This window comes from Trichomycterus rosablanca, chromosome 11, assembly GCF_030014385.1.
Source record: "Trichomycterus rosablanca isolate fTriRos1 chromosome 11, fTriRos1.hap1, whole genome shotgun sequence".
Classification (NCBI taxonomy): domain Eukaryota; kingdom Metazoa; phylum Chordata; class Actinopteri; order Siluriformes; family Trichomycteridae; genus Trichomycterus; species Trichomycterus rosablanca.
The window spans coordinates 4,135,183-4,150,720 of NC_085998.1; the positions used below are offsets into that span (position 1 = coordinate 4,135,183).

The following is a 15,538-nucleotide window of genomic DNA, read 5'->3' on the forward strand; positions in this document are numbered from 1 at the left end:
ATGAACTAGGGAAACTTGTTGTGTGTAACAAAATAATAGAACATCTCAAATCAAAACCTTTTTAGAAAGCTTGAACTTTTTATTATTTTTAATTAAAACGTTTATCTGTTTATAGTTTAACAATAAGATTATAGGTAGGGATTATAGGCTGCACCAACACTTTACTTCACTCCTTTAGCCAAACTCAAACCTGCTGAGACTTTATTTTGCAAGACTCATGACTTTTGGCCAAAAAAAGAATACATTCAACGAATATAGGGCTTGCTTTCGTGTTGAAAAAGAACAAGGACATCCCCAAACTGTTGCTGCAATGTTAAAAGCATATCATTTACCCTATATAATTCTTTATACTGTACACCTGTTAGCAACGGATGTAGCAGAAACAACTGAATTCAGTCAATACGTCAGGTGTCCACATACTTTTGGCCCTTTAGTGTATATACAGTGTCTACTGGTAGAAATGTGGCTCTAGCGTTTACACCAGTGGTTTTACCTTTGAACAACTAGAAACCATATAAACACACACACACTAATATACACAGTAGGACACTAAATGGGGCAAGCTGTAGCCTAGTGGTTAAGGTACTGGACTAGTAATCAAAAGGTTCCTGGTTCAAGCCCCACCACTGCCAGGTTGCTGCTGTTGGGCCCTTGAGCAAGGTCCTTAACCCTCAATTGCTCAGACAGTATACTGTAACTGTACTGTAAGGCGCTTTGGATAAAGGCGTCTGCTAAATGCTGAAAATGTAAATGGCCAAATGTATGTGGACACTTGACCATGGGCTTGTTGGACATCCCATCCCAAACCTAACCGTCACTCTTCTGCAAAGGCTTCAAATATTTTGAAGCGTGCCTATTTAGTCAAAACAGCATTAAACCTGACTCTCAGTTGGTATTCCAATTCATCCCGCAGATGTTCTGTGGGGTTAAAGTCAGGGCTCTGGAGTTCCTCCACACTGAACTTGTGAATCCATGCCTTATGATGCCCAGACTAGTACCACAAAGCTGGAGGCGCATCATTTATTCTATATTATTAAGGTTATACACGTACAGTGTATATGTGCAGTGAGCACTTGAAAACCCTCGTGGTCCTGGTGGGTTTCTTTTCACCAACCGACTGGTACTTTGACCAGACAGTAGATGTTACTGTTGCAGCAGCAAGAAGGGTTTTTTATTACGACCGTCCCTCCCTCAGACATGACATGAGCGATTGTGTCTGTAGGGTTCCAGACCAGAGACTCACCCAAGCACCCCAAAGTATTCTCTTTCTTTGGCCAAAACCCATGAGTCCTGCAAAGAGAAGTCTCAGCAGGCTTGAGATTGGCTAAAGTAGTGAAGTAAAGTGTTGGTGCAGCCTGCCTACCTAAAATATTATTGTTAAACAACAAACAAACGTCAGGAAGTTCATGCTTCCTGAAAAGGCTTTAAATTAAAATCATGGATTATTTTATTGCACATTACAAGTCCATTAGGATGATTCACAGGGTGGTGGAGCCTATCCCAGCCTTTTCAATGGGCGCAAGGCACACAGTAATGTGCCAGTCCATCGCAGGGCAGACACACACATACACACATTCACCTATAGAGTAATTCAGTGTCTCCAATTGACCTGACTGCATGTTTTTGGACTGTGGGAGGAAACCGGAGCTCCCGAAGGAAACCCACACGGGGAGAACATGCAAACTCCGCACAGAAAGGACCCGGACCGCCCCGCCTGAGGATCGAACCCAGGACCTTCATGCTGTGAGGCAACCCTGAGGTGAATTAGAGCTACTAAATTGTCACATGTCCCAAGTGCAATTATTTGAAATTATTTGTAAATATTTTTAGAGTTTTTTCTGACTTTTTTATTATTGTTATTATTGTTACACATTTTGTATTTCTTATTGTCTATATTTTTTGTACTGAGTGCTTTACTATCCCTTTGCTGCTGCAACAATGTGAATTTCCCCACTGTGGGATTAATAAAGGATTATCTTATCTTATGACTGTGTTTGACATTAAAACCCGTGAATTGATGAATAAATCAATTATATAAAGAAAAAGATATGCTTCTGACTTCAGGAAAAGTTTAGGGAAGGCCTGTTTCAGCAAGCTCTATAAAGACATGAAGAAAAGCTGGGTTTAAAGAAACTCCAGTGTCCTGCACATCAGAGCCCTGACCTCGGCCACACTGAACAGCTTTGGAATGAACCGGAACATCAACTGAGGCTTTTTTTGAGCAACGGCCGTACAAATGCTTGGGCACAAATTCTCACAGCCATACTCCAAAGTCTTGCGAGAAGCCTTCTGTGAAGGTCTCACAACGGTCTCTCTATTTCAGTACGATTTGTTTTGGACAACTGGGTGTCCAACAAGCTCGTGGTCAGGTGTCCAAATACTTTTGGCCGCACAGTCTAATCCAGGTGTTTGAATCGTTCGATCGTGAGGGTCAATGTGCTACACACTCTGCCTTCCCCAGTATAACTACTACTTTAATTTTAAGCAGATTTGGAGCCCCGGTTCCACCCCTCTCTTCACCCCCTGGATCCCCCTCCGCCCTGCGCTCCGTCATTGTTCATTGCGCGCATTAAAGCGCATTCCAGAGCCGCTCCTCCTCCTCCTCCCTCCCGCATTCCTGCTTTTCTTCTGCTCTCTCCTTTCTCTTCCTCCTCATTTTACTTTAACAACCGACACACACTCGGTTCCCTCCTGCTTTATTTTAATGCTCTGCTTTCATTCGCACCAACTTTTCTGCGTGACGGACTGATCGCGACTCGGATTTTAGCACCAGAACGGCGTTTTGTTTTGGAACGGGAGGAGAAAAAACCACACAGAGGGAGAGAGAGAGGGAGAGAGAGAGGAAAAGGGAGAGGAAATTCCTCCGCCATTGACTGACTGACTGCAAAAAAAAAGCTCTTTAAGTTCAGAGAGATCGAACCGATCCTGCTGCAAACTTTCCACGGACGCCAGATCTCCCAGGTCGGGTGGAAATCACGACGCGAGTGAAATCACGACGCGTTCGGTTCTTCTTTCTGCCTGAATGTGCTTGCTGTGCTGGGTTAAATCTCCTCATCTGAGGTTCTGAGTGTTTTATTATTACTATTATTATTGTTATATTCTGATTGCTGGAGTGTTTGAAGGCAGCTTGAACAGTAGTGGCTGCAGATCTGTATTACCTGTTGAGTTGAGCTCTGAGCTTGAAAGGACTTCTGGAGCTCATCTGGATCCCCTGCATCCTGTCTGGAGTTTAACACGGACAAGCTTATCAAACAGAGGAAGCTTAATAGCTAAATTTAGCAGATATATCAGGATTTAAGGAGAAGGTGTGGGGTTCTGTACCTGACCTGCTGTTACTGCATCAGCACTGTATGTGAGGTTACCACGGACAAGAATCTGAGCACATTTCCCAGCTCTGAGAAAAGCATTACAGACTTGTATTGTACGTGTGATAGAAGTTTGTAGACCTCATGTCCATCCAGTACTGAAACTTCATTCTGATAGAAGTCTGAGAGGGTTTGTTTCATTATTTGTTGTGTTTATCAGCCTGATATCAGTCGGCAGCCTGTGTAACGTTTGTAGGATCACCAGCGACACTAATTTCAACAATTATTACTGAGTATAAGCCCAGAAAACAATTCAAACGAGCAGTTGTTGAGCTTAAGTTTTCCGGCCTTGAGAAAGGAGCAGAAATCCAAACTATAAAATAAAATAAAACCCTGATGCAACTGTCTGATCCCATCTGTTAAAATCTAGCAAAAGTGGTAGCAAACGAGCTGCAATCGTAGTGCGTGTGAGATTACCACGGACAAGAATCTGAGTACATTTCCAGCTCTGAGAAAAGCATCACAGACTTATTGACTTGTATCGTACCTGTAATTGCGGTTTTTGGACCGGATGTCCATCCACTGCATCTGTAGAACACGCATATCAGACGTATCATTTGTGACTAAGTGCGTTTGTTTAATTATTTGTTGTGTTCATCAGCCTGATATCAGTCGGCAGCCTGTGTAGCATTTGTGGGATCACCAGCGACGATCATTTTAACAGTTATTACTAAATACAAACCCAGAAAACATCTTTAGACAAGCAGTTGTTGAGCTTAAGTTTCCGGTCTTGAGAAAAGAGCAATCATAGTGCATGTATGAGTACCACGGACAAGAATCTGAGCACGTTTCCCAGCTCTGAGAAAAGCATCACAGACTCATTAACTTGTATCTTACCTGTGATTGCGGTTTTTGGACCTGATGTCCATCCAGTACTGAAACTTCATTCTGATAGAAGTCTGAGAGGGTTTGTTTCATTATATGTTGTGTTTATCAGCCTGATATTTGTCGGCAGCCTGTGTAGCATTTGTGGGATCACCAGCGACGATAATTTTAACAGTTATTACTGAATAAAAACCCAGAAAACAACTTCAGACAAGCAGTTGTTGAGCTTAAGTTTTCGGGCCTTGAGAAAGGAGCAGAAATCCAAACTATAAAATAAAATAAAAGCCTGATGCAACTGTCTGATCCCGCCTGTTAAAACCTAGCAAAAGTGTTAGTGAACGAGCTGCAATTGTAGTGCGTGTGAGATTACCACGGACAAGAATCTGAGTACATTTCCAGCTCTGAGAAAAGCATCACAGACTTATTGACTTGTATTGTACGTGTAATAGAAGTTTGTAGACCTGACGTCCATCCACTGCAACACAATAACCAGTGCTTAAACTCATTCTTCTTCCTGATAGAAGTCTGAGAGGGTTTGTTTCATTATCTGTTGTGTTCATCAGCCTGATATCAGTCGGCAGCCTGTGTAGCATTTGTGGGATCACCAGCGATGATAATTTCAACAATTATTACTGAATAAAAAGCCAGGAAACAACTTCTAATGAGCAGTTGTTGAGCTCCGTCCAAAAAAAAAGTCTTATTTTAGGACACGTGTCACCTGTAGCGTATGTGAGGCCACCGACGATCGTTTTAATGTTTTCTGGTCTTGAGAAAAGCACAGAAATCTAAAACGTTGATAAAATATAACCCTAATGCATCTGTCTCATCCTGTCTGTTCACTTTTAGCCGAAGTGTTGGTGAATGAGCTGCAATCGTGGTGCGTGTGAGATTACCACGGACAGGAATTTCTACACGCAGACCTTCCTGAGGGAAAACATACCCCACTGAATGGAATCCCAGTCCTAAGAAACGTTGTTAAATACTTCAGCACTTTGTAGCTCAGTTTTTAACCACTGGATCTGTAGCAGATGTGAGATTACCACGGACAACAAATTCACTGATTCGACGCTCTCGAGATAAGTGAACTTAGCACACATCTGCACGGTCCGCGAACACTATGGAAAGCAAAGCGAACTACTGAACGTGAAATGCGTGAGTTTTTTCCCGTGTTCGCCACCGCAGACACACATGGATCGCTACTACGAAGGAGATCCGACGCGCCGAGCCAGCGAGCTGCTGGAGAACCTGTCTCTCTGCGAGCCCTACGCGCGGCGGGACCTTGAACCCGACGACTTCACGCTACCCGAGAACAAAAGCAAGCGCGCGTCGAGAGACTTCTACGTCGACGACGTTTACTGCAGATCCGAGGTGGCTCTGCCGTGCTACGCCGGGGGCGCCGAGCGGCACCGGAGAACCTGCGGGCCGCAGGAGAAATGCGGCAGCGACGGGAGCTGCGCCCTCAGCCCGCGCTCCAGCTACGCCAGCACGTCCAGCGACGCCAGCAAACCGTCCAGCCCTGGTTACGGGTACAGCTACGAGTGTGCCAGCCGGGCGAGCAGCAACCGCACGAGCGGCGTCAGCATGGGATACGACCAGCGCCACGCCAGCCCTCGCTCCAGCATCTGTGGCCCGGCCGGTCCGGGGCTCACGCTCAGCCCCAGGTCCAGCATCTCCAGCCACAGCTCCAGAAGCTCCAGGAGCTCGCGTGGATCCATGGGCGCTGGTCCGGAGCTGATGGTGCCCTCGCCTCGCGCCTCTGTTCTGGAGGACGCGCTGTTGCAGGACACGGCGGAGGCACGCATGCATCTGCATCCTTTCCTCGTACCCGAGGAGATTCAGCACGGGGCGTCGGTAAGGGCGCGGGCGTCGGGGCCGGTGCCGGGCGCCAGGCTGAAGTTACCCTACCAGGTGACCCCTGCCAGAGAGAGCGGTGCCAGTCAGGTGGAGAGGCGACTGGAGGCGCTCACGCTCGAGCTGGAGAAAGAGCTGGAGATGCACATGAAGAAGGAGTATTTCGGTAAGTGAAATCAGATTGTTCAAGCAATTAAAGGTTAGGGGCCTTGCTCAAGGGCCCAACAGTGGCAATCTGGCATTGGTGGGGCTTGAACCATCAACCTTTCGATTACTAGTCCAGTATTTTAACTACTAGGCTACAACTGCCTCAAAAACGCAGCATTTATTAAAACAAAATCATGCACACGGGTAGCGAATAAAGTCGGATTGTATTGTTCATTCCTTTTCCTGAGCTGCTAAATCCTGGTCAGGGTTGCAGTGGATCCCCTGCCTCAGGAACTCACACATTTACTCCGCTCACACCCAGGGTCAATTAAAAAGAGCCAGTCTGAACTGAAGCACCCAAAAGAAACCCATTCAGGCAGTGAAAGAACATGCCAAACTTCTTTCAGACAGTGACAAGACAGACAGAAACAAGGACCAAACCCTGCTCCAGGGGGGCTGTGTGGCACCTACTCACACAGCTCGAACCTAGAGCCACTGATGACCCTGACTTCATTTATTCACTGTCTGTTTTACCAAAGCTTAATCCTGGTCAGGGTCGCGGTGGACAGGGTAACCCCAGACCCTGTGGGAGGAAACCGGAGCACCCGGAGGAAACCCACACAGACATGCAAAGAACATTCACATGCACACAGAAAAGACCCTGGTCAGACAGCTGGGGATTCAAACCCATGCCCTTCTTGCTGTGAGGTGACAGTGCTATCTGCCCTAAATTGTTTTTGGAGATGGAAACCGGAGCGTCCAGAGGAAAACAAGGCGGGGACTGGATTAAAATACCAAACTCCACACAGACAGCATGATCAGACGCGTGGATCGAACCCAAGTTCCTAGATACCTGGTGTGTACAGCACATGCGCTGTCTGAAGGGTCACCAGCATGCAGCAACATGGGTGAATCCTAGCCTCCAGTCACTGTGTGTATGAAGTTTTACATGTTCTCCCCATGTTCCCACCCCCTTCATACCTCCCAAAAACATGCAGTAGGCACAGCTGCCTCTTAAAACGTCACCCCTGGGTATGAATGCTTGAGTCAATGTGAGCTGCTGTGAGATGAACTGGAATCCTTTATGTCATTTCATTTTCATTCCATCCTGGTCAAGGTTGCGGTGGGTCCGGTTCCACAGACACACTGGGTGGAGGGCAGGAACACACCCCGGGCTAGCGCAAACCTGTCACGATGGTTGTATACCTTCCCCTCCCACCCCCATGTCATTAATTGTGTCTGTCTAAGCGCCTGGACGGTTGATAGCACACGTTGAGATTGGAACCCAGATCTCAGGGGTTGTGGGCTGGCATAATAAGTGCACCGCCCCAGTCCTGTCCACGGTTTAATCCAGAATAAAGTGCTTATAGAAAATGAATGGATACATAAATGAACCTCTGAAAGTGTAGGTGTTGCGTAGGTGCTTCAGGTTTGAACCTGAAGAGATAGACTATATGGACAAAAGTATTGGGACACCACGTCAAATGATTGACTTCATGTGTTTCAGCCTAACTGGTGTAATAAATCAATTATATAAAGGAAATGTTATGCTTTCAACTTTGCAGCAACAGTTTAGGGAAGGTCTTTCAGAGCCCTGACTTCAGCCCCACTCAACAGCTCTGGAATAAACTGGAACATCGACTGAGGCTTTCTTGACCAACATCAGTACCCAGCCTTCTCACATAGAGGTCAAACAAGCTCATGGTCAGGTGTTCAAATACTTTTGTTATTTTCAAACCACCCAAAAGTATTTGGACACCCGACCATGAACTGAGGGTTAAGGATCTTGCTCAGGGGTCCAACATTGGCAGCTTGGCCGTAGTGGGGCTTGAACCAGCAACCTTTTGATTACTAGCCCAGTATCATAACCGATGAGCCCAATGCTGCCCCAGCATGATTGTGTAGATCTATAAAGACACAGAGCCCTGACCTCAGTCCCACTGGACAGCTCTGGAATGAACCGGAACATCAACTGAGACCATACAGATCTGCTCTTTTGACTGAATGGGCTCAAATTCCCACAGACATGCCTTAAAGTCTTTTTAAGGTGAAAAGCCTTCTCACATAGAGGTCCAACAAGCTCATGGTCGGGTCATTTTCAAAACACCCAATAGTATTTGGACCTTGGACCCTCAGTTAAGGTCCAACAAGCTCATGGTCGGGTTAGGGAACTTAGGGTTAAGGACTTTGCTCAGGGGCCCAACATTGGCAGCTTGGCCGTAGTGGGGCTTGAACCAGCAACCTTTTGATTACTAGCCCAGTATCATAACCGCTGAGCCCAGTGCTGCCCCAGCATGATTGTGTAGCTCTATATAGACACAGAGCCCTGACCTCAGTCCCACTGGACAGCTCTGGAATGAACTGGAACATCGACTGAGGCTTTATTGACCAACATCAGTGCCCAGCCATACAGATATGTGTTTTGACTGAATGGGCACAAATTCCCACAGACATGCCTTAAAGTCTTTTTGAGGTGAAAAGCCTTCTCATGAGCTTGTTGGTCTTGTTAGAGAACTGAGGGTTAAGGACTTTGCTCAGGGGCCCAACATTGGCAGCTTGGCAGTAGTGGGGCTTGAACCAGCAACGCTTTGATTACTAGCCCAGTATCATAACCGCTGAGCCCAGTGCTGCCCCAGTATGATTGTGTAGTTCTATAAAGACACAGAGCCCCGACCTCAGCCCCACTCAACAGCTCTGGGATGAACTGGAACACCAACTGGGGCTTTATTGACCAACATCAGTGGCCAGCCATATGAATCAGCTCTGTTGACTGAACGGGCACAAATTCCCACAGATGCTTGGATGAGGGTGGGTGGGGTGGGGTAGGGCAGGTCTGTTTGGGTAGATTTGGGTTGATTATCAGGTTGCTGTGGTGGATTTTAGGTTGAAGTGTTCACAGGGTCGTGTGTGCTAAATGCGGCGTGTAGACGAGCTTTAACAGCGGGCGGGGTCGTTTGTTTCCCACGTGAGGCGGCGGTGGGGTTTGGAACTGAGCCGCATTGTGTACGGTGTTGTGAAAAGCCCGGCCGGATTAATTGCAGCCTGGGAAACCAAATCGGTCGGCGTGTACAGGTAGCGTTAGCTATTATTGTAGCGTGTGGTGATCTGTGGGGGTCGTGGGATTTTCGGCTTGTTTTTGGCACTTTAGTGGATGAGACGGAGTGAAAACGTAGCGTGTAATTATCTTCTCACCTGAGATGATGGGAATCAGCCAAAACATGTTTGCTTTGCTGGTTTTGTACTGGATTTAGGAGGCTAACGCTGCTAATAGCGGCTTAATTCTGTCCTCCAGTCGTTTACATTTTCATTTTCAGCATTTAGCAGACGCTGTTATCCAAAGTGACTTACAGCACTGTGACAGTATACAGTCTAAGCAATTTAGGGTTAAGGGCCTTGCTCAGGGGCCCAACAGTGGTAACCTGGCAGTAGTGGGGTTTGAACCAGCGACCTTTGGATTACTAGTCCAGTACCTTAATCACTAGGCCACAACTGTCCCAGTCATTTACATTTGCAACTGAGGGTTAAGGGCCTTGAACCAGCGACATTCTGATTATTAGTTCAGTACCTTAACCGCTAAGCTAGCACTTCCCCTCTGCGTCAGTCTAGGAGGATTTTAACATGTTCTTAAATATTTAGTCATATCCAATTATGCGATTGTATTTCACCTCTACCGCTGCAGACCGGCGCTTTCACATGGAGATCCGTATCGCGCACGGAGAATCATGCACTGATCTCCATTATCCCTCGTCTCTATGCAGCGCCACCGATCAGCCAGCAGGGGTCGTGACTGCATCAGGAATTCCATGGACAAGTCAGTCGTGTAGGCGCTTGGCCCGCCGATAGCACAGCGGAGATTCGAACCCGCGTGTTTTACCCTCAGACATTTAATCTTGTTCCAGATCAGTTCTGGCTGAGTGAGGATCGGCGCATTAGCGATGAGATTGAATTCCTCTCATGACGAGCGTGTTTGCACACACACAATTATCCTCGCTCACTCATTCACTCTCTCATTGATTTATTCACTCACTCTCTCATTCACTTACTCTCTCACTCACTCTCTCATTCACTTACTCTCTCACTCACTCTCTCATTCACTTACTCTCTCACTCACTCTCTCATTCACTTCTTCATTCAATCACTCACTCTCTCATTCATTCACTCTCTAAATCACTCATTTTCTCATTCAATGTCACTTACTCTCTCATTCACGCACCCATTCACTCACACTCTTTTTCACTGTCACTAAATCACTCACTCCTTCATTCACTCACTCTCTCATTCACTTTTACTTTCTCACTCATTCACTCTTTAAATAATTCATTCAGTTCATTCACTCACTCTCATTCTTTCACTCTTTCATTCAGTCAGTCACTTTCTCATTTATTCACTCTCTAAATCATTGACTCACTCACTCATTCACTCGTTCACTCTCTCACCCCGACTCTGACTGTCTTTGCTGCAGATATTTCACACTGAATGATTTGATATTACACAAAGGAACCTATAGTTTTTATTTTTATTTCATTATTATTATTAGTATTATGGCCTTACAGCAAGAAGGCCCTGGGTTCGATCCCCAAGTGGAGCAGTCCGGGTCCTTTCTGTGTGGAGTTTGCATGTTCTCCCCGTGTCTGTGTGGGTTTCCCCGGGAGCTCCGGTTTTCTTCCCACAGTCCAAAGACGTGCAAGTGAGGTGAACTGGAGATACAAAATTATTCATGAATGTGTCCTCTAAAACCTTGTGAAGTGATGAACCTTGTGTAATGAACCTTGTGTAACTGAAGTGTAAAACATGACGTTAAAATCCTAATAAAAATAAAATAAAATAAATGATTATTATCTACACAGGGGGATTTTTAGCAGCACTGATTAAAATCAGACTCAATGCGAGCTTTTCAGGTTTGAACTGCATTTCTGTCCGGATTGGAGACCTTCCCTAAAATGTTCATTCTGTATGTCCTGGATCAGTCTCACCACCACCATCACTTCTGACCACTATGGTTCGATGTTCTAACTATGCAGTTCTGTATTTACTGGTGGCTGGACGTACGAGGACCCAAACTGACCAAAACATCAAAATACTTTCCAGTTTATGGTTTTGTAGAAGATTTTACTAAATAGTTTGGGGATCACCCTGGTGTTTTGTGTAAATATAAGATGAGCACTAATAATAATTGCTATGATAACATGATTGTAAGTGATGACCGCTTACACTGGTCAGTTGATGTATTGGTTTCCACTTTCCTCTTTTTGGAGATGATAGATGTTACTGTGGTTCGGTGAAGTCTTAGAGCCTTAGACATGGCTTTGTAACTTTATTTATACTCTAACAGCATTTTTTCAGTTGTTTTATAGTGTCCATAGGCTGTGGTGTAGTGTTCCTGTAGATAATTTAAGGTAACTGCTTGACTTAGATGGTCAGATTGAAATTGACACTGGGCTGCTTTTGTCAAAATTTGGCAACCCAGGTAGTTTTAATATTAAATTTTAGCCAAAAGTATGTGGACACTCCTCCTAATTATTATGTTTAGGTGTTTCAACCACACCCCCGCTAACAGGTGTGTAAAATCTATGATATTATATAAATGATATGCTTTCAACTTTCCTGTTCCAGCACGACTGAGCCTCCGAGCACAAAGCCACGTCCATAAAGATACGATCTGATGAGTCTGGTGTAAAGAACATTCACCGGTCTCTACAGAGCCCTGATTTTAATCCTACTGAACACTGAACTGTATTGGAATGTTGCTTGTGGGCACAAATTTCCACAGACACACTCTAAAACAATGTGAAAAGCTTTTGTAGTAGAGTCGAGGTGGACATTTCTGCTAAAAAAAAAAAGGAGATATTAACGGTCAGGGTTTTTAAACTGTGTGTCCGACAAGTGTCCACATACTTTTGGCAGCATAGCGTAGGTGATTACCAGCGACACGTCAGATTAACACATGCTAATATGAAAAGTGAAATTACCCAGTAACACTTGGGTGACACCAGACACTTGGCACGGGACTCAGACGCAACTGGTGGGTTTGAAGTCTGTGCGTGTGTTCTGAATGATAATGAACACACACACACACACACACACACACACTCACACACAGGGACGCCGGCGTGGTTGTGACAGGCTGTGTCAGCGCTGCTACACCCACACACAGCCCGAGGTGGTGTTTTGTGGGTAAATAATGCCAGGTGGTGCGTTCCTACCCCAAGGTTAGAGTAACGTAAAGCCGATTATTAGTTTCGCTGTGGGATCCGCCGTGTTCAGCCATGCTGGTGTATCAGAGGCGCTGGTCCGATCTCTGCCGTGGAGATGCACTCGGGACACCAGACCCTGAGCCTGCCGGACGTCCCGTTTCAAAAACTACTGGTATTGAAATAGAACGAGCCCGACTGAACCAGTTAGAGTTATGCCAAGTTCACACTACACGACTGGATCTCTTGTAATCGGGAGTCTTTTCAGTCGTTGTGGTTTTCACACTATAATCACTGACTGATCGGCGATAGGGGGTCACACACTACACCATCTATCTACCGGAATCTCAGACGAGTCTGTCTGGTCTCCCAAACGAGGGGTTTATTGATGCCACGTCTAAAAATATACGTCTACAATAAGCGAGCGATCAAAGCAAGTAGGAAAAATAAATGAATCTGAGTGGATTGGGCTACACGACCAGCATGGATCGTCTGTTCTGTTCTGCAGAGAGAGCTGGAGGTCAAATAAGTATTTTTTGCAATGCAGCGTGGGTATTGTGGTTTTGTGTGGACGATAAGTCACAAATACTGTAAATCTTGTGTGTGTGCTGATGTATTCTGATAGAAACTATATTATGCCCCAGTGGCGTAACTAGAAGCTCATGGGCCCCAGTGCAGAAAAAAAAATTGGGCCCCGTCAACAAATTTCATTGGTCTAGTAACGTTAAGCGCTTACACCAATTCCCAAAATCCCTTGCTGTGCACTCACTGTGTATTACATTTACATTTACATTTTCAGCATTTAGCAGACGCTTTTATCCAAAGCGACTTACACAATGAGCTGAACGTGATGAGCAATTGGGGGTTAAGGGCCTTGCTCAGGGACCCAACAGTGGCAGTTGATTCTCAGCTTGTAATTTTATTTTAATATTTCACTTAACGAAAATATTGTCGTGTTTTTACTTTCGTTATCGCCGCACTAGCCAGTCGCTCACCTAGCCGCTGCGAGTGCTGCTCGTCCGGCGGGAATGCTACGGGTCTTTTGCTGCGTGCGGTGGTGGAGGTGTGGGAGGGAATAAAGGCACACAACGAGGTAGATTCACTTTAACTGTTTAGTCAGGACTTCAATGAACGTTGCAACACTTTAGACTGCCAAGTAGCTCCAGCACCCGAACTACCTGTTGGGTTCAATGCTGGGGCCGTACGGCGAGTCTCATATACAAGACTAACTGCAGAAGGTCCGAACGTACGTGTATAAACCGGGTGCTGCATTCTGATTGGCTGAGCTGAATGTCACTCGCATATCGCCGCTACATTATATATATTGTAATATAATAATAACGACCTGGTGAGTGCAGCCAATGGGGGGGCAGTGCAGGGGGGGGTTGAGTTCATGTAGTGGAGGGCCCCAGTGCACCTACCCCCCCTGCCCCGCCGGTAGTTACGCCCCTGTTATGCCCCTGCCCCACAAATTTACACTCCTCCTCCCCCATGGTTTCCCTTCTGCATTTTGCGTCCACAGTAATCACAACCTGGTCGCAACACCTTTCACACTACATGATTTTGAGTCAGCGACAGGTCCAGATATTTAACATGCTAGATATTGTTCTTTAGCGAACAGCAAGTTGCTTCCGAGCTGCCACATCTAGCAGTGACCTGTCGGCGAGCGAAAATCAGGGCGAAAATTGATGACAATAAGATGATATATCCTTTATTTGTCATATATACATATACAGTATAACGAAATTCTTTCTTCGCATATCCCAGCTTGTTTGGAAGCAGGGTCAGCCATCGTACGACGCTTCTGGAGCAGACAGAGTTAAGGGCCTTGCTCAAGGACCCAACAGTGGCTGCCTAGCAGAGCCTGGATTTGAACCGCCAATCTTCTGGTTGATAACCCAAAGCTCTACCCACTAGGCTACCACTGTTAAGTAAAGAGCCATGGTCTTAAAATGTGATCTCCTCACCCTGCAAAGACAGTCCATGTAAAAAGCTCCGCCAGTGTCAGATATTTCAGATGAAATTCTCACGCTAGGATCGCTGCTACGGCGCTCGTCTAAAATCCACGGCTGCTGTGATGTAGTGACCGCTAATTACCTTGCGAGAACGAAGAAACACCAACCATGCTGGACTTCGCAAATCCAGAACTGTAGTTTTTTGTCCTTCGACCTCCTGAATACATGCGGAAGGTAGATTGTCTGCTCTAGTTCTAGGCGACTGAATGGTGTGGGTGTTTGTTGACCTGAAATGGATTAAGATTGTTAAAATATGCTGAGGATCCGTCCTGCACCTCTGACATGGGCGTCTCTGTGCACAGTGAATTTTTTCGTCTGATGATTCAGAGGGTTTTCGGTAATGATCGTGACTCAGATTGTTTTCACTTCTGATAAGGAAGACGTTTTGGCACGACCCCCCTCGGGGTGCTGTGGGATAGATGCGCTAATAGATCCTGTTTTTCTGTGAAGTGCCGCGTGAATACAGCAGGAAACAGGTCAGGCTAGACCCTACAAAGGAGAATGTTTTCCTCCTGAACTCGACTGGTATTAAAATTGAGCAAAATTTACTCCTAGGTTTCCGAATTCTGCTAAATCTTTAAGCCAAGTGTTATTTGTGTCTGCTTGAGGAAATATTTATATGATTTTATTTATTTATTAGGATTTTAAAGTCATGTGATTCTTTTACAAAACCATTTTCCGATTCATTTACAGAACCATTTACCGATCTATTTACAGAACCATTTACTGATCTATTTACAGAACCATTTACTGATCCATTTACTGATTCATTTACAGAACCGTTTACTGATTCATTTACAGAACCATTTTCCGATTCATTTACAGAACCATTTACTGATCTATTTACAGAACCATTTACTGATCCATTTACTGATTCATTTACAGAACCGTTTTTCGATTCATTTACAGAACCATTTACAGAACCATTTACAGATTCATTTACAGAACTATTTACCGATCTATTTACAGAAGCATTTACTGATCCATTTATCGATTTATTTACAGAACCATTTACTGATCCATTTATCGATTTATTTACAGAACCATTTACTGAACCATTTACTGATTCATTTACAGAACCATTTTCCGATTCATTTACAGAACCATTTACAGATTAATTTACAGAACTATTTACAGATTCATT

General features: G+C 45.3%; 1 protein-coding gene across 3 annotated transcripts in view; it reads left to right on the forward strand.

Moving 5' to 3' along the window:
• wtip (WT1 interacting protein) overlaps positions 1–15,538 on the forward strand; it is a 43,389-nt gene that overhangs the window by 4,572 nt on the left and 23,279 nt on the right. Inside the window, exons 1-2 of one of the 3 annotated variants that reach the window (XM_063004878.1) lie at positions 2,682–3,060; positions 5,037–6,207. In XM_063004878.1, coding sequence (XP_062860948.1) covers positions 5,379–6,207 — 829 coding nt within the window. In that variant the 5' untranslated portion in view covers positions 2,682–3,060; positions 5,037–5,378. Of the gene's footprint in view, positions 1–2,681; positions 3,061–4,367; positions 6,208–15,538 lie in introns of those variants that run through there. The other 2 variants (XM_063004880.1, XM_063004879.1) reach the window with 2 other exon arrangements.